The 19,124-nt window shown below is 42.1% G+C and overlaps 2 protein-coding genes across 2 annotated transcripts in view; both read right to left on the bottom strand.

Moving 5' to 3' along the window:
• The window catches only part of LOC309487106 (serine/threonine-protein kinase pim-2-like), an 89,550-nt gene that overhangs the window by 5,174 nt on the left and 65,252 nt on the right, over positions 1–19,124 (bottom strand). The window lies entirely within an intron of this gene.
• Positions 10,604–12,018, bottom strand: LOC309485996 (uncharacterized protein). Its single transcript, XM_082153043.1, has one exon. The coding sequence runs from the start codon at positions 11,351–11,353 to the stop codon at positions 10,994–10,996; it is 360 nt and encodes a 119-aa protein (XP_082009169.1). The 5' UTR covers positions 11,354–12,018; the 3' UTR covers positions 10,604–10,993.

Genomic DNA, 19,124 nt, shown 5'->3' with positions numbered 1-19,124 from the left:
GTACCACGAATCAGTGAATTTGAGTTTGATGTGTGTATATTATTATTATATCAGTAATACAAAATATATATATAAATTAAAGCTGCAAGCAGCATTTAGCGGGGTTCAAGCATTTAAGGCCTTTAAGCACAAAAGCATCAAAAGTTATTAAGTTTTATTTAGCAAGCATGTAACCACTGACATAATAGATGGAAAAGACCATTTACAGCCAATACAGGCAATGTACCAAAGGAAATATATGGTTTTAAAGCTTTTTATAGCAGTTATAGTGCCATCTATGGACCGATCTCCATAAAATTGTTTACTGTGACCTCAAATTGAACCCATACACATGTGTACTGAGTTTGGTGAAGATATATAATTTACTTCTTGAGTTATAGCCATTTTAGTAAAATAGGCTCCTCCCACAATAATTTACCACATTCTAGTATTATTTACTATGATTCTAGCATGATTTACATAGTTTACCATGATTTTATCTTAGTTTACCTTGATTTACCATATTCTAGCATGATTTACCATGATATACTACATTCTAGTATGATTTACCATTGTTTACTGTGATTCTAGCATGGTTTACCATAGTTTATCATGATTTATCATAGTTTACCATGATTTACCCTGTTCTAGCATGATTTACCATGATATACCACATTCTAACATGATTTACCATAGTTTACCATGGTTTACCTTGATACACCACATTATAGTATTATTTACTATGATTTACCATGGTTCCAGCAATTATGTGAAGTGTCAGTGCAAATGAAGTGATAAACACTGACAAAATCTGATTGTGTTATAATAGTTATTGTTATATAAGTGATTTTTAGAGTCTAAATATGAATGTGAGCACATGTGAAAAGACTTCATTAATAAGTAGAATGGCCAGCAGAGGGCAGTAGAAGACCACTTATTGGCTCACTTTCACTTTAAACTTCATGATTTTCACCTGTTTTCTGGACTAAAGCAAACCAGTTTTTCCATGTTAACTCAATAATGCATGCTTACACACACACACACACACACACACACACACACACACACACACACACACACACACACACACACACACACACACACACACACACACACACACACACACATACACACACAGAGAGAGAAATAAACATACACAAATACAAATATGTTTTTAATGTTTTAGAATATGTTATTGAGAAAATATATTTATTGGTCTATTAGAATTCCTTTGTGATCTAATAATATAAAAAAGAAAAGAAAAAAAAAAGAAAAAAAGATTGCTTTTTAAAGCATTTGTTTGTTTCCCAATACTGAAAACGAATGAAAAGATCATATGCAATACTGCTGCTCCCTCTAGTGGACAGTGGTATTTCAGCTTCCGTCTTACAGTTGAAGTGATTGAATGAATTAATGAATGGGAATTTGGTTTTTCACTTATATCTCGGGAACCAGAAGGCGAAAAATTCTGAAACTCAGAGCATAGATAGTGCTTGAGGAGCCCTGTTGAATGAGACCATCAATTATTTACTATGATTTACCATGTTTCTAGCGTGATTTACCACATTACTAGCAATTATGTGAAGTGTCAGTGCAAATGAAGTGATAAACACTGACAAAATATGATTGTGTTATAATAGTTATTGTAATATAAGTGTTTTCCATGTTAACTCAATAATGCATGCTTACACACACACACACACACACACACACACACACACACACATACAAATATGTTTTCAATGTCTTTAGGATGTGTTATTGTGAAAAAATATTTTAATGGTCTAACCATTTCATATATTTCATTGTGATCTATATTATCAGTCCAATAATAATAATAATAAAAAAATAGCTTTAATCATTTGTTTGTTGGCCAAAGCTGAAAGCTGATAAAAAGATTAATACTATGTCTAATACTATGTCTAATACTGCTGCTCCCTCTAGTTGACAACAGTGGAATTACAGCCTCCATCTTACAGTTGAAGTGTTTGAATGAATGAATGGGAATTTGGTTTTTCACTTATATCTCGGGAACCAGAAGGCGAAAAATTCTGAAATTCAGAGCATAGATAGTTCTTGAGGAGCCCTGTTGAATGAGACCATCGCGGTGTTTTTGGGAGATTGGAGCCCGGAAATATGACCGTTCAAAGGCATATCTATTGGGGCTTTTATCTCTGGAAAGCCCAGGGCAAATTACACCACATTTGAATCGAAGCTAGCCAAGAACTGGCCCTTTCCAACGAGCTCTCATACAAGGTTCGGGGTGGTCTGGGTCGGGAGTTTCGGCCGTTCAAAATCGGGGGTCCCACGAATTTGCGATTCGTGGGGGGCGCGCTCCCGAGGCCCGCGATGACACGTTTCGATCAAGAGCGTGGAGAGGACCTTACCATCAAAATTTGAGCGCGCAACGACTTTCCGTTTTCGAGTTATGAATGAATTTGTACTGGGGGGGCGTGGCCTAAATGCCGTTTTACTTTCGTTTTCAATTTCCATATCTCAGACAGACAGTGTGACACAATTGTCAATAATAATACTCCAATAGATGAGTTTTGACAAAATGTGATTGTAAATGTTAAAATAATGATTTTATAAAGTCTAAATATGAATGATATAACAATATTAGGGAGTAGTATGATGAAATGGCAGCAGGGGGCAGTAAAATACCACTTATTGGCTTAATATGCCAATGTTATTCATTTTCTTTTTTAACTGTTATTTTTTATACTTTTTCTGATAATTATTGATCTATAGAGTCCAGAGATTTGTACTGCACTGGTTTTTAACATTATTTTATAAACATTATATGATATATATATAGGTTATAGGAAATATATGGTTTTAAAGCTTTTTGACAGTTATAGCGCCACCTATGGTCCGATCTCCATAAAAATTTCCATGCTTCTTTAGCTTGTTATGTCACATATGCTCATCAATTTTTGTGAAGTTCTGAGTTTTCATTTAGGATTTATAGGCTTTTTAGTATATTCTGCCACGCCCATTTTCTAAATGACCCAATTACAGCCATCCAAATGCAAAATTTCAACTTTTTTTCGATAATTATTGATCTAGAGAGTCCAGGGAATTGTCCTAGACTGGTCTGGTTCTGATTGGGTGAAAAACCAGGGACTAGTTCGCAAAAGTAGGTTTTTAACATGTTTGCAAATATTTAATGAACGGTTTGATTGACAGTAGTGGTTCTTGAGGCAAAGTTGTTCAGCATGAGCAGATCTATCAAATGATAGGCATAATGTGACAATAAGTTTAACACCACGTGATTACAGAGCCATAAAACTCGTTAGCGCCAACTAGTGGCCGATTTCTTTCAAAATTCTTACAGACCTCTAGGGCCATGAGTTGAACATGCCCATCGAGTTTTGTTCCGATCGGCCTCCGTTAACCTTGTCTAATAGGTGCTCAACTTCATTGGCCGATGGCGGCCATGTTTTTTTAGATACACCAATGTCCTCATAGACATACATGGCACCCTGGACCAAGAGACTGCATGCCAATTTTCAAGTCAATTGGACTAACGGTCAGGTGGTTATAGCCCTTTTCATGTATTTTTCATGTTATAACGCCACCTAGTGTTCAATCGTCGCGATTTTTTTACTGTGACCCCAGATTGAACTCATACACATGTGTTCCGAGTTTGGTGAAAATATCTAATTTCGTTCATGAATTATAACCATTTTAGTAAACTGGCTCCGCCTCCTGCGAACGTTTTGACGCCCCTTAGCAACCGTGGATCGAAATTTCAACTTTTTTTCGATAATTATTGATAATCAGACTCCAGAGAACATTTCTGCACTGGTTTGGTTCCGATTGGCCAAAAAAAACCTCTACTAGTTCGCAAAAGTAGGTTTTGGACAAAATTCAAAATGGCGGAAAAATTTGCATACCGGAAATGAAATTGAAGATATACATTTTGTCCGTCTTGAGACAAGGATTACAGTGATATAAGACACTTGAGTCTGTGACAAAGGGTTAAGGAGATTTAAGCAAAAACGTGATTTTTTTTTGTTTTTTGCACTATAGCGCCACCTATGGGCCAATCGGGATCATACTCTCTGAACCTCTCCTCGATTTTTGTACTACCTTCTGGCAAAGTTTCAAGTCTCTAGCACTTACGGTTTGGGCTGCACGATGCGTTTTACGGCAGAAGAATAATAATAATAATAAAAATCAGCACAATTACAATAGGGTTTCAGCATTTCATGCTTGAACCCCTAATAATAAAAATCAGTACAATTACAATAGGGTTTCAGCACTTCGTGCTTGAACCCCTAATAAAAATTGTCCGATCTTCACGAAACTTGGCATGCTTCTTCACCATGTTAGGACACATATGTCCATCGATTTTTGTGAAGTTTGGTGTTTTCCCTTAGGTTGTATAGGCTTTTGAGTGTTTTTTGTCCCTCCACTTTCCTAAATGACCCTGTTACAGCCAGGCAAATGAAAATATTCAACTTTTTTTCGATAATTATTTATCTAGAGAGTCCAGAGAATTGGCCTAGACTGGTCTTGTTCTGATTGGACCAAAAACCAGGGACTAGTTGGCCAAAGTAGGCTTTGGACAAAAGTGGCCATATAAATTTTTTTTTGCTCAAATCGAGATTTGGAGATAGCCAGGTTGTTCGTCTGGAGCCAGGGATCACAGTGATGCTAAAATTGAGCCTCTAGGACAAACTATGTAGGAGTTATGACCAATTTAGTAAATGTGGTCATTATAGCACCACCTATTGGCCAATCTGGGCCATATTTTGATAGGTTTTCCCCAAATTGAGCACTATCATTTGGCCAAGTTTCAAGGTTTCAGCTCTTATGGTTTGGGCTGCACGATGCGTTTTACGGCAGAAGAATAATAATAATAATAATAATAATAATAATAAAAATCAGTACAATTACAATAGGGTTTCAGCACTTCGTGCTTGAACCCCTAAAAATCAGTACAATTACAATAGGGTTTCAGCATTTCATGCTTGAACCCCTAATAAAAATCCTTACAATAACAATAGGGTTTCAGCATTTCATGCTTGAACCCCTAATAAGAAGAGACGTTTTTGCCAGTTATAGCGCCACCTATTGTCCGATCTTCACGAAACTTGGCATGCTTCTTCACCATGTTAGGACACATATGTCCATCGATTTTTGTGAAGTTTGGTGTTTTCCCTTAGGTTGTATAGGCTTTTGAGTGTTTTTTGTCCCTCCCCTTTCCTAAATGACCCTGTTACAGCCAGGCAAATGCAAAAGTTCAACTTTTTTTCAATAATTATTGATCTAGAGAGTCCAGAGAATTGTCCTAGACTGGTCTGGTTCCGATTGGACCAAAAACCAGGGACTAGTTTGCCAAAGTAGGCTTTGGACAAAAGTGGCCATATAAATTTTTTTTTGCTCAAATCGGGATTTGGAGATAGCCATGTTGTTCGTCTGGAGCCAGGGATCACAGTGATGCTAAATTTGAGCCTCTAGGACAAACTATGTATGAGTTATGACCAATTTAGTAAATGTGGTCATTATAGCACCACCTATTGGCCAATCTGGGCCATATTTTGATAGGTTCTCCCCAAATTGAGCACTATCATTTGGCCAACTTTCAAGGTTCCAGCTCTTACGGTTTGGTCTGCACGATGCGTTTTAGGGGAAAATAATAATAATAATAAAAATCCTTACAATAACAATAGGGTTTCAGCATTTCATGCTTGAACCCCTAAAAATTGTAATGTTCAAAAAAGTATTTAGACATTTATGTCAATGCGATTCAGAGACGAATACTAATGTCGTCCACCAGAGGGAGCCACAGAACAGCAAATTAAAAGACTATGAAAATTGTTCAATAACTTGTAGTCAAAATAGCATATACATTCATTAAAGTTTCATAAAGTTGAATAAAGCCCAAGAATGAGTTTGCAAAAACTTACAGACCATGAATTTTTTATTTTAATGATATTGACAACATATTTGTCAAGTTGCAGACATGACAGAATGTATGTCCAACTGAAGAAGAGGCACTATATTAACTGTCTACTTTTATATAGTACATATATTAATACTTCCATAAAGAGACACTTAAAAACTGTAAAAAAGAGACATGTCCATTGTATAACTATATATCATCAACACAAGCCATTGTGCTTGAACACCGACGATCGCCTCAAGTTAAACTGCATTGTTTCATTTACCTTCTGTGTCATTGCCCACAACGCTTACGTGACAGGACTTTGAAACAGCAAACAGCTAAAACAATAAAAGGCAATGCTTACATCGCATCCTTATTTTTTCTTCGTTTGAACGCCCTGAGAAAGGATTTTGTAAAGATAAAACCGATTTTAAACTCAGAGATATTGCGGCTGGTTTTACCTTGAAAGTCGAGAACGGTCCAATCACACACAAGACAAAAATATAAAAAATAACTTTGATTCGCTGAAATCAAAAGTGGGAGGGTCTGACACAAGGCCAATCTGAAACAAACCAATTAGAGCTCGGCCTCAAGTCACATGCGTTTAAAAAAATGACGGCCCAGAATAATTAGGCACGTTGATTTTCTGATCATATTTTTTTTCTCCAGGCACATTTTACCAATTCCAAACCACATTAATCTTAATAACTACTATTCATTTTGTATTGAATCATTTATAAGTGATATATAATTGTTCATGAAAGCTGGAAATGAAAAACGCCTTGTATTCAGGTGTGCATAATTATTAGGCAAGTTTTCTTTTACAGATAAAATAAGCAAAAAAAAAAAAAAAAGAGAGAGAGATAAATAACCCCCCATAATTGATTACTATTGTTTAGCCTTTACCTCTTTTGTGAATACTGACCAATTAAACCTACTGAAAAGAGCTTGTGACTAAACCTCATAACTCCATTGGATCAAACTGTCGATCAAACCTCATAACGGAGGATTTCGGACAGCCGTTGAGCATACATCGGTTTTACACTCGTTGTTGCAGTGCAGAGTGGGATTGAATAAGTGCACTCAATAATGTCCACTATGGTTTTGGACACTACAAATGGCTGTCCCCTCAAATAACGCCCTATTTGAGGGTATAGGGAGCGATTTCGGATTCAGCCAGGGACTACAGCGAGAGGTTTCAGGACATCTTTAAGGTCCGGTCGTCTCCTAGATATTGATAGAGGCTCTCTGATGGCTGCAAATTATATGCATGTTTGTTATGTACATATTGGAAAGCAGTGTCTCAGCGAGCCTCAACAGCGCCACCTTGTTACCGGATATAGCCTACAACACTATCCATTATCAATCTTTGTTTACACTGAATGTAATAAAATCAGAATCATTCTCGCGTTTCGATGAAAGTATAAAAGGGGCGCCTAGAGAACATGAGATCCTCTAAGTGCTCCGGCCCTGCCTTCACAAACATCACGCTTTAATGGCAGGGCATACGCGACGGCGGGTCTGGCTGGTGATGCCTTGCACACAATGGCTGTGTTGAAAGCATACCAGGCTGATCTGCTGAAAGATTTGAACCAAGGTCAGGGTCTTTATTCAAGAGATTTCATAACGTTATGTAATATATCACATTAGAATTTGCAGTATATTCCCATATATTTTTGTTCCATAAGGGACTTGCAAAGAATCTCAGGGCAATGCACACAGTTTATGCTGTTGTTAAAGCCCGACTCCGACAAGTCGAACATTTAATGTGTGTTTCCAACAAATAAATGATGCAAATGATAGAACGATGAACAAATAACGATGATGGTGAGAGAACATTGTGCTTGATACATTTTTCATCTTCAAACCAAACTTGGGTCTTGAGCCGATAAAGTTTGAATCCCGTCAGGCTAGTGCGCTTCCCATAATGTTCACGCATTAGGTCAGTAGGCGCAGAGTAGACGGTCTTTTGTTGCTGTTTCAACACATTTGATCACATGAGCGTTTACACTACGAAAACAATCCGGTTGAATGTGTTTTCTTCCTCTGGAAGTGGTTAAAAGTGGACAAGCTCAAAATGTTTTAGACCCCGTTTACACCTGTACTTAGTGTCGTCCACTTGTGATCCGATCGACCAAAACGCATATTAACACCAGGTGTAAACAGGCCTCACATGTCAATCAAGTTTCTAGCCCTCCCTCTGTCTCACCTCATCAGCAACATGTCTGCCCAACTGTCCCTTCAAGCCCTTCATCCCAGGGGGGCAGGGTTTCATAAAATATTGAAGCTTCCCCGGGCGCCACCATTGATTAGCGGACCATCACCTGCTGTTAGCATTCCATTGACTCCCATTCATTTTGGCGTCACTTTGACAGCGAATAACTTTACATCTGAGGCGTTTAAAGACTCCATTTGTCCATTATTTATTTCTAAAGAAACACGAAAATGTATCTGTCACGGTGTGACAAAATGCGGAACTCATTTCCCTTAGAGTAGTGTTTCCGTTGGGACACTTTTGAGTAACACCGCTCCCAGGCCTGTGTGTGTGCGTCTGTTGCCATGACAACCCCAAATGACAGATTGACAACAGGTGTGAGTAATTTACTGGGAGTTTGGGTGAGGCTCTGCCAGCAGCTGAGAGAGTATAAAAAGCCAGTGAAGAGAGACTGTGGGGTGGTTCTCCTCCCCGCCTGGGGGTTCTCCTCCCGTGAGGGTGGTTCTCTTTTCGTGAGATACTGTGTTCTTTTCGGCGGGTTGTTTGGATTTGAGGCTGGGCTGTGAAATGAGCGAAGACTGAAGCTGAGAAATGGACAGAGGAGAGTGAAGTGGTTGTCAACAGAAACCCAAGGAATATTGTCAGCGGTGGGAGAGACGCAAAGTGATGAGTATTTGATCCGTTGTTTATATGCACTGACACTGAAGTGGTGTGGAGAGTCTGGAAAGCGTGTGGCACGAGTGAACTATTACACCGAGTGAATTAATGATCTATCTCCAACCTTTGTTCTTCCTTCACTGAAAGTGACGATTACTACATCCGTTTGACTGTCTCTGAGAGAAGTGGAGCCCGTGTGAGAGACGAGAGTCGATCTGGTGGGAGAAAGACCGGTGGGTGAGTGCTGGCCCGAATGCACGGTGTGCGAGTGGAATGCAGTGCCTGAAGTGACGATTCACACGGTTCTGATATATCAAGCGCCCAAACTTACCATTTGAGACCGCCCGGCTCTGTGAATGCTGGAAGAGCCCGCTAATGCTGGAAGAGCCCGCTAATGCTTGAAGAGCCCGCTAATGCTTGAAGAGCCCGCTAATGCTTGAAGAGCCCGCTAATGCTTGAAGAGCCCGCTAATGCTTGAAGAGCCCGCTAATGCTTGAAGAGCCCGCTAATGCTTGAAGAGCCCGCTAATGCTTGAAGAGCCCGCTAATGCTTGAAGAGCCTGCTAATGCTTGAAGAGCCTGCTAATGCTTGAAGAGCCTGCTAATGCTTGAAGAGCCTGCTAATGCTTGAAGAGCCTGCTAATGCTTGAAGAGCCTGCTAATGCTTGAAGAGCCTGCTAATGCTTGAAGAGCCTGCTAATGCTTGAAGAGCCTGCTAATGCTTGAAGAGCCTGCTAATGCTTGAAGAGCCTGCTAATGCTTGAAGAGCCTGCTAATGCTTGAAGAGCCTGCTAATGCTTGAAGAGCCTGCTAATGCTTGAAGAGCCTGCTAATGCTTGAAGAGCCTGCTAATGCTTGAAGAGCCTGCTAATGCTTGAAGAGCCTGCTAATGCTTGAAGAGCCTGCTAATGCTTGAAGAGCCTGCTAATGCTTGAAGAGCCTGCTAATGCTTGAAGAGCCTGCTAATGCTTGAAGAGCCTGCTAATGCTGTGAGTTACACGTGTCTATTCCTCCCTCTGTCTGAGTCCAGTGAAGAGCCTGCTAATGCTTGAAGAGCCTGCTAATGCTGTGAGTTACACGTGTCTATTCCTCCCTCTGTCTGAGTCCAGTGAAGAACCTGCTAATGCTGTGAGTTACATGTATTCATTCCTCTCTCTGCCTGAGTCCAGTGAAGACCCTGCTAACGCTTGAAGAATCTGCTGACGCTGTGAGTTACATGTATCTTCCACTCTCTGCCGGAGGCTAGTGAAGAACCGGCTAATGCCGGAAGGGCCTGCTAATGCTGGAAGAGCCTGCTGATGCTGGAAGAGCCCGTTAATGCTGGAAGAGCCTGAGGCTAGTGAAGAGCCTGCTAATGCTGGAAGAGCCTGCTAATGCTGGAAGAGCCTGCTGATGCTGGAAGAGCCCGTTAATGCTGGAAGAGCCTGCTGATGCTGGAAGAGCCTGTTAATGCTGGAAGAGCCTGAGGCTAGTGAAGAGCCGGCTAACGCTGGAAGGGCCTGCTGATGCCGGAAGAGCCTGCTGATGCTAGAGCCGGCTAATGCCGGAAGGGCCTGCTAATGCTGGAAGAGCCTGCTGATACTGGAAGAGCCTGTTAATGCTGGAAGAGCCTGAGGCTAGTGAAGAGCCGGCTGATGCTGGAAGAGCCTGCTGATGCTGGAAGAACCTGCTCCCGAAGAAAAGAGGATGTGGAAGGGACTTTATATTGTTTTTATTATTTAATAAAGAATATTTATTTTTAATTCTGTGTCTGCCTCCTTTGTGTCCACGGTCAGCTCCTCAGGGGCGGCATGCGGGCGGAGGGGTGGGCGGCCCGCTGGCGCTCCACCCCGACCTGTGACATATCAAAATGCTCCATTACCTTGTATCTTACGTTATGGCCCCGTAGAAGCAATTTTTGTAAAAATAGGCTAACGATTGCGTCATAACCACGCGACTCTCTGTCGCACAGTAGAGAGATTACCGTATGGACAGGAGGAGAAGCTCGCAGGCAATCGGGGGGACGTGGAGGCAAAATGACAAAGTAATTAATCAGAATACTTAGCAAAAGTTTCTCCTGCTCCTAGCTCATGGACACCTCCTCACACTTTCCGTCTCTGCAAGTTTCGGAAAGGGAATGATTCAGATTTCACTCGGCACAGCTACTAGAAGACAGACGGGTTGCTCACGTCACATCTACGTCGTCAAGCTCAGTTTGAGTCTGCGCAGCACGCTCGACCATCAGGAAGTGAGAGCTTCTAATTGACTTCACTTGTCTCCATTGAATCCAATCCACTGTGTCCAGTTTATATACTGTCTATGCTTCATCCCGAGGAACTCTCCATATTCTCTGTTGTCCTCGTCAGTAGCGGCTGCCTCTTCCGTCTCCTCCTCCACGTCCTCCTCCTCTGTCACCTCCTCTTCCTCCTTCTCTTCCTCCTCCTCCTCCTCCACGTCCTCCTCTTCCATCACCTCCTCTTCCTCCTCCTCCTCTTCCTCCTCCTCCTCCTCCTCTTCCTCCTCCTCTTCCTCCTCTTCCGTTTCCTCCTCCTCCTCCTCCTCCATGCGCTGATGCATCTCTACCATTTCCTCGAAGCTGGAGCCCGAGGTGTTGTCCATATTCTCCATGTCCACCACTGCCGAGCCGCTGCCCTGGGGTCAATCACGAGAAAGAGAGAAAGTTCTGTCACAAAGTCTGTAAAACACTCATAAAGCCAATTTTCACATTCCAGAATAAGATAGAGAATGTGATGGAGCATGACAGGTTTATTTTCCCTTTATTTCTGTATAATTTGTTAACTTTTCTGAATACTGCAAATATATAGAAAGTATTAAAGGGTTAATTCACCCAAAAATGTACCCCATAATTTACCCACCCTCAAGCCATTCTAGGTGTATATGACTTTCTTCTTTCAGCCAAACACAATCAGAGTTATATTTAAAAAAAATATCCTGGCTCTTCCAAGCTTTATAATGGGAGTGAACGGTACCTGAAATTTTGAAGCCTAAAAAAGCACATCTATCCATCATAAAAAGTAATTAATACGGCTCCGGGGGGTTAATAACTCACTTTTATGATGGATGGATGTGGTTTTTTGGTCTTCGAAAAGTTTCACAGAAAAATCTTGTGTTTTCATACGTTATGTGACTGACTGTATAATGCTGAGCTGAGTTGAGCTAAATTACCTGGATAATGTTGTCATCAAAAATATCCCATGGTTCCATATTTGTGTTTTTGCTTCCTTGTGATGCCGACATTGTTTTGCACTATGAAGAATAGGCAAAAACATTAGCTGCTAGAATATTAAAACGCTACAATCTATAGTTTGATTCTGGTGCTCATTTTAGTATGATATTAAAAATGGTTTGTGTGAATTAGCGCTGGGACAAAAAAAAAAGTCTTTCTTTTTCTTATTTATATATTTATTAACTGCTTGTAGAAGAAAAAAGAAAGAAAACCTCCACAAAAACATTAACAACAATTATTGTCATTGTCATAAATACAATACTCCAGAGTCCTTCAGTCCATATTAAGTTCCTTCAGTCTTACAAGTCCTTAAATAGCTTTTAAGTTTTTAGAGAACTGAATAGATTCAAAATACATGTTTATTTCAAGTTTTAATCTTAAAAAAAGAAGATTGCATTTAGAAAATTTACATTTGTGAATTTGTGAAGGTTTATAAAATAAATATCACTTTTCTTTTCACATTTTCACAAGTTAGGATTCACATAACATTTGATAAAATCACACAAATGTCACACCAAAATGTGTATGGACTCACCTCAGCTTACCATGATCATCGCAATCACAATGAAACCGCAACCAGGCACAGAAAGAGTGTACATTTAAAAATTAAAATGAATTTGTGTGTGTGTGTGTGTGTGTAAGATTTAAGTTACGAGTGACAGTGGTTTGTGTTGTTCCCCTCTGCTACTTAAAAACATTTTCCATCCTGCACATCAATGGCATTGTAGTGTCAACAACATTTTGCTGCAGTATTTTCGCACAATTCATAACTTCAGTCTATGGAAATGGTATCAGTGAGTAAAAACAAGTGTTTAACATCTAAAGCTACTCCAGAAGTCTTGAATTTATCGCACATATGGCCATATGGCCTACTTATGTTACTGTTATACCATTTTTGGCCTTTTTGGAGCTTTCATGATGACTATGAAAAGATGAAAACAGCTCCATAAAGATTCTTCAAAATTGTCCTTTTGTGTTCCACTGTAAAAATAGCAGTTTATATGACTTTGTCTGGACCGACATGAGGGTAAGTAATATAATCTGTTTTAGGCAACTATTTCTAAGTTTCTATAAGTTTTAAGATTGACCTTTAATCTTTTCTAATAATACAAGAATAGCTTCTTTCACCTAAATATCCATGAATAGGGCTGTCATGCACCTAATTTTATTATTATTATTATCATTATTATTGTCCATATGCTGGCTCTAGTCTAGTCAACCATGTAGATAGAGATTTTAAACAGTTTATTTCAGGAAGCACAATAGTGTCACCATCTGTGTTTGTGTTGGTTTTCACTCGTCACATGTGTTCCTTTGTTCTCTTTTAGTTAATTATCTTTGTGTATTTAAGTTTGTGCTTGAGTTCAGTTCTTGCTCCCTGTTATGTACTGTTATGTATCGCACGTTGGCTATTATCCTTGTAATATTTATCTAATAAACCTTGTATACCTTCATCGTCGTCTTCCTTGAACTTTAAAAGTAGGCCTTTGCATTTTCACTTCTAAGTTTTGTCATAGATCTGGAATGTTTAAAAGCTTTTATTATTTTCTATTCTTTGAAAGCATTTATTTAAAGGGGTCACATCATATTTAAAAAAACAAAACAATACCCAACATGAGGGTGAGTAAATAATGATGATAGAATTCTTTAGATTATTGAATTTGTTTTTGGGTAACTGTTCCTTCAAGTTTCAAGATTTACCTGAATCTTTGCAATAAAACAAGAAAGGAAATGAGAACAGAGACTGACTCTGCATGCAAATTAAAAAAAAAATTTTTTTACATAACCTATTCTATTCTATTTTGGCTCCTGCGATGGGTAGGGAGGCGTCCCATCCCTCTGCGTAGAGCCGACCAGATGAACCAGTTGTTTCCAGTGATGACGGTCTTGTGCCAGCTGCTCTGCATCCTCCACAGCAACTCCATGTTGTTGGAGGTCGCCCGCAAGGACTTCAAGCCATCGGGTCCGGGGTCTACCTCGTGGTCGTCTCCAGCCTGCGGCCCTCGGATCAAACTGGAGAATGGCTCTCGTCGGATGGTCAGGAGGGAGCCGGAGGACATGGCCGAACCAGCGGGTGCGACGTTGCGCAGCCAGGCAGGATGCTCTGGGCTGGCACGTGCGGGCTCTAAGCACTTGATTGGAAACCCGCTGGGGCCACCTGATGTTCTCGATGGTTCTGAGAGCCCTGCTATCGAAGCCATCTAATCTTGCAGCCAGTGTCTTATTTAAGGGCCAAGTCTCCGAGCCATAAAGCAGGATGGAGAGTACTGCTGAGTTGTAAATCCGGAGCTTCGTCTTGCGTGAGATGGTCTGGTGCCGCCAGAGTGGTTTCCAGAGGGACTGCAGGGCTGACGCAGCCAGGGCTCTTCTGCGGGTAATCTCTGGTTTTAGGTCCCCGTTGTCTGTCACTATGGATCCCAGATACACAAAGTTCTTGACAGGCTCTACAATGTTATTGCCAAGCCGCAGGGAAGGTGGATGCGGTCTATCACCGACATACATGAACTTGGTTTTCGTCCAGCTCACCTGAAGGCCAAGCTTCTCAGCCTCTTCACTGTATATACCCAGAGCGTCTCTCAGCTGGCTGTAGGACGTGCTGAGCAGGATGGTGTCGTCAGCGTACTCCAGGTCAGTCAGGTGGTAACTGCCGAAGGACACTCCGGGGACCCGCTCACAAACCCTGGACATCAGATGGTCAATGATGCAGTTGAAGAGGTCAGGAGCAGCCACGCAGCCCTGGCGAACGCCACTGGAGATGGGAAACCAGTCTGAGTCTCTGCCGTTGATGCGGACACAGCTCTGAGCGTTGCTATAAAGCAGCTTGAACAGGGCAACAATCTTGGGTGGTGCTCCAAGGGCATGTAGAATACTCCACAGTGAAGTGTGGCAAACGGTGTCAAAGGCAGCCTTCAGATCTATGAACCCGATGTAAAGATGGCGATCTTTACGGAATTCATAGGTCTTCTCTATCAGCAAGCGAACGGCGGAGATTTGGTCTGTTGTGGAGCGGTTAGGCATGAAGCCAGCCTGCTGGGGACGGCGGCTGCTTCTGATGGCTGGGAGAGCACGAGTGAGCAAGATCCTGGTAAAGAGCTTGCCGGGGATGGAGAGAAGGGTAATGCCTCTGTGGTTGCCGCAGACTAGCCTGTCACCCTTACGTTTCCAGAAGGGCAAGATGACTCCTCTGGTCCAGTCGCTGGGAAGCCTCTCTGCCTCCCACACCTCATTGAATATGTGGGTAAGCCACTCGACGATGCTTTCACCGCCTGATTTTAGCATCTCAGCGGTTATTGCACAGATGCCGGGGGCTTTCCTGTTGTTAAGTTTTTCAAGAGCGGCTCTGACTTCTTCAGGTGTGACAGGGTCTGTACTGCAGACAGCACTAGGGGCTGCAGCGTTAGTGGCCGATGAGATGGCGGGATCAGCCGGGGAGGTACCGTGCTGCAGGAGGAGGCTGAAGTGCTCTTTCCAGCGTTCGAGGCAGTTTGCTTCAGTTGATATAAGGTTGCCATCAGAATCTTTCACCAGGGTTGTCTTGATGCGTGGGCCATTACGGGCTTGGCGCAGCAGACTGAAGACACGGCTCATATTGTTGTTATTGGCCGCGGACTCTAGGTGTTTAGCTTCTGCTTGCCAGAACTTCTCCCTATCCTCGGCTATAGCCACATTGCGCTGGTGGTTCAGTCGCTGATACTCCGTCAGGTCACCTCGGAGCCGGGCCTCACGCCGCCGGTCGATGATGTTGAGTGTCCTCTCCGATATCCAAGGCTTTTTCGGGGAAGGTCGAAAGCATCCGAAGACATTGTGAGCTGACTGGATGACACTTTCCTTGAAGGTCTGCCAGTTGTTCACCTTTTCGGTAGCCAGGTTATCAAAGGTGCGGCGGATGGCACAACTGAAGTCTGTGGCGATGTTTGGATCACTGAGTAGGGAGGAGTCCAGGCGAGGCTGAGTCTTGGTGTGCTGGTTGGCTCGCAGCTTTAACTTGAGCTGGGCCACCAGCAGGCGATGGTCTGTGTTGCCAAGCTCTGCTCCTCGGTACACACGGCAGTTGGTGACAAACGGCTTCCAGCGTCGAGAGATGAGAATATGGTCCAGTGCTTTCCTGGTTCTGCCATCTGGGCTGTACCATGTCCAGTGATGGATAAGCTTCCGGGGAAACCAGGTCTCAGCAATGCAGAGGTTGTTGTGGTGGCAGAGAAGGAGAAGGCGGTTACCGTTGTCGTTTGTGGACCTGTCAGCAAAGGTTGTGCCGACAGGTGAGCCTGTGGACCGATCACTGCTAGACAGAGTGGCGTTGGCATCGGTGAGGATGATGGTGATGTCGTCGTGTGGTGAGGCTTGGCCAACAGCCTGATGGAGTTGGTCAAAGAAGGCATCCTTCGCATCCTCATCAGCAACATCGGTGGGGGCATAAGCAACGATTACTGTCATCTTGCCGTGTTGGTGGAGAAAGCGGGCCGACAGTAATCTGTCGCTCAGGGGTGTCCAGCTGATGAGGGACTTGCGGAGGGCCTTTGGGATGGCAAGTGCCACGCCATAAAGGCCTGTCCGTCTCTCGGGGCCACTCCAGAAATAGCAATGGTCACCTGCTGTTGTTTCGCCATTGCCGTGCCATCGAACTTCATAGAGCCCTGCCAAGGAGATGTTATAACGGCAGAGCTCTCGGGACAGCAGGGTGGCAGCTCCGGGGCGAAGGAGTGTCTGGACATTCCATGTGGCGACTCGGGTCCTGAGACGAAGGTTGATCTGTACTCGTTGGTCGGGGGCAGGCTGGGGTCCGTTACCGTGTTGGGCAGTCCGGCTACTTTCTCTGATCGGTTTCGTAACAAAAGGGTTTCTCCTGGGTGGGTTGTTAGCCCTCCGCAGGATAGTCGGTTGGTGGGGCTGCCACCTCACAGCGTACCGACATGCTGGGGTCTTTGTTTGTCTGGAACCTACCCTGGAGACCGGCCCGCCTAGGGTGACCCTACCAGGAGCGAGCTCCCGACGGTATCGCTCTCCAGGGTCACTGGAACACGCAAGCCCCCTCGCCTCGTCAAGGCCAGACCCGAGAGAGAGGCGGGATCGGGATCTCGGGATCTCTCGGGAACCACAAAGATTATATTAAATAAGCATTTATTTAAAGGGACCATGTCATCATTTTTTAGATCCACTTATAAAGATCCACTTATAATGTTCAAGACATTGTTTTTTTATTTTTTTATTAAGCTGAATAATTAATACGTCCTAAAATTAACACTTGCCAAAACTCGCGAGTAAAAATCAATGTTGGAGAGTATATGAAACAGTGTCAATCACCAGTAAAATTTTTACGAATTCTAACAATGCAATGTTGACATGAACGACGCTCGGATTGATGGACCAGCGCTGCATCGAAAGTTTAAGGCGTGCCAATTTAAACATGCAAGCGCAAGAAGCAAAAGTTTTAACTCAATTTGTGATTCGCAAGTGGTGTGGGAAGTTTCTGTGCGCAAAAGCAAAAGAAAGCTGTGACTCAGACAGCGCGTGAATACTGAATTGAGCCATTTAAAAAAAGTGCGTGTTTCAACAAGTATCCTAGTGAACATAGTCAAGTCAAGTCACCTTTATTTATATAGCGCTTTTTACAATACAGGTTGTTTCAAAGCAGCTTTACAGTGATAACATGAAAATAATACAACAAAGTTTGTTTTTAGAAGAAAATGGCGTCATCGTCCACCTTAAGTAAGGCAGATCAATAATATTGTTGAATATTAAATGTCCCCAACAAAGCAAGCCAAAAGCCAAGGCAACAGTGGCAAGGAACCAAATCTCCATCAGGAGAAAAGTTCTAGCAGGGTAATAGCATAGGTATTGCTAGATCAAGATGTTTAAGTGACTTCGATATGTGGCAAACACAGAGACAATAAAGTGTCGATATAATGGTTTAATAAATGAAACTACACACACAACTAAACAGAAATTGTATACAGAATCAAGAAAGTAAAAAAAAGTGAAGAGAGAGAGAAGAAAAGAGAATGGCAAGGTTACAATCAGTTAACCACAACCTACGAGAAACATCAGAGAATCAGGGTCACCTTAAAGGGGCATGATAACTTAGAAACGCATCTAAAGGCTGCGAACAGGTGCTTGCATTGACTTCGGTTGCTAAGCAAGTCCAGATGCAGGAGATTCTTGATGATTTTGCCTGGAGTGCGCTGAAGCGTTCGTTTGGGTTCTTGGTGTGGTCCACGTTGAATCCAAAGAAATTAACTTGTCCCCGTTGAATCCAAAGAAGTTAACTTGAAGATGAAGTTGCCGGAAGAAGACAGGAGAATGTTGTCTCAAAGAGATTGAGCCAAGATCTGAACTAATCAGACACTATTAAAGGTCCTATCAGTTCACACCCATTTGTTGAGGTGACCAATCAAAGTTGACCGGGAGAAAGTCTTTGTTCCATCTTATCTCCATTTGCATGTGGTAATGCGTGGCATGGAGAATTTGGGGAGAATTTTATGGTAAAAATATCATGATGCAATTTATCATAACAAATTGTACACCATTGATTATAAAATCATAAGAGGATTATTTTGATACCAAGAAAGAGGGGATTTGAAGACGTTAAAGCAGTGATACATCATCTTTGGATATCAACATTTGAAGTTACAGATTTTTAGGTTTTACAGATACTAGACACGTGACTTTCAAATGAAAGATTGGTGTCAAAGAGCACACCCAGGTTCCTAACCGACAACAAAGACTTGACAGAGCAGCCATCAAGTGTTAGACAGTATTCTAGGTTATTACGTGAGGACGTTTTTTTGTCCTATAATTAGAATCTGTTTTTTCAGAATTAAGTAGTAGGAAATTACTAGTCATCCAGTTTTTTATATCAGCTATGCATTCCGTTAATTTTGTGAATTGGTAAGTTTCGTCAGGGCGTGAAGAAATATAGAGCTGAGTATCAACAGCATAACAGGGAAAACTAATGCCATGCTTTCTAATGATATCTCCTAGCATGTACAGAGTGAACAGCAAAGGTCCTAGCACTGAGCCTTGTGGTACGCTAGCTATACTGAACTTTTGAACGATAAGACATCTCTTAATTTACTGCTACAAACTGATAATGGTCAGATAAGTATGATTTAAACCATGCTAATGCGATTCCACTAATGCCAACATAATTTTCAA

This window comes from Leuciscus leuciscus (genome assembly GCF_965113295.1).
Source record: "Leuciscus leuciscus genome assembly, chromosome: 22".
In the NCBI taxonomy this organism is placed as follows: domain Eukaryota; kingdom Metazoa; phylum Chordata; class Actinopteri; order Cypriniformes; family Leuciscidae; genus Leuciscus; species Leuciscus leuciscus.
The sequence above is the reverse complement of the archived record's forward strand: the minus strand, read 5'-3'. Positions and strand labels throughout refer to the sequence as shown.

Bases quoted from the DNA above. Each gene is read 5' to 3' on its own strand.
- LOC309485996 (XM_082153043.1), bottom strand. From the start codon at position 11,353: ATGGAGAATATGGACAACACCTCGGGCTCCAGCTTCGAGGAAATGGTA.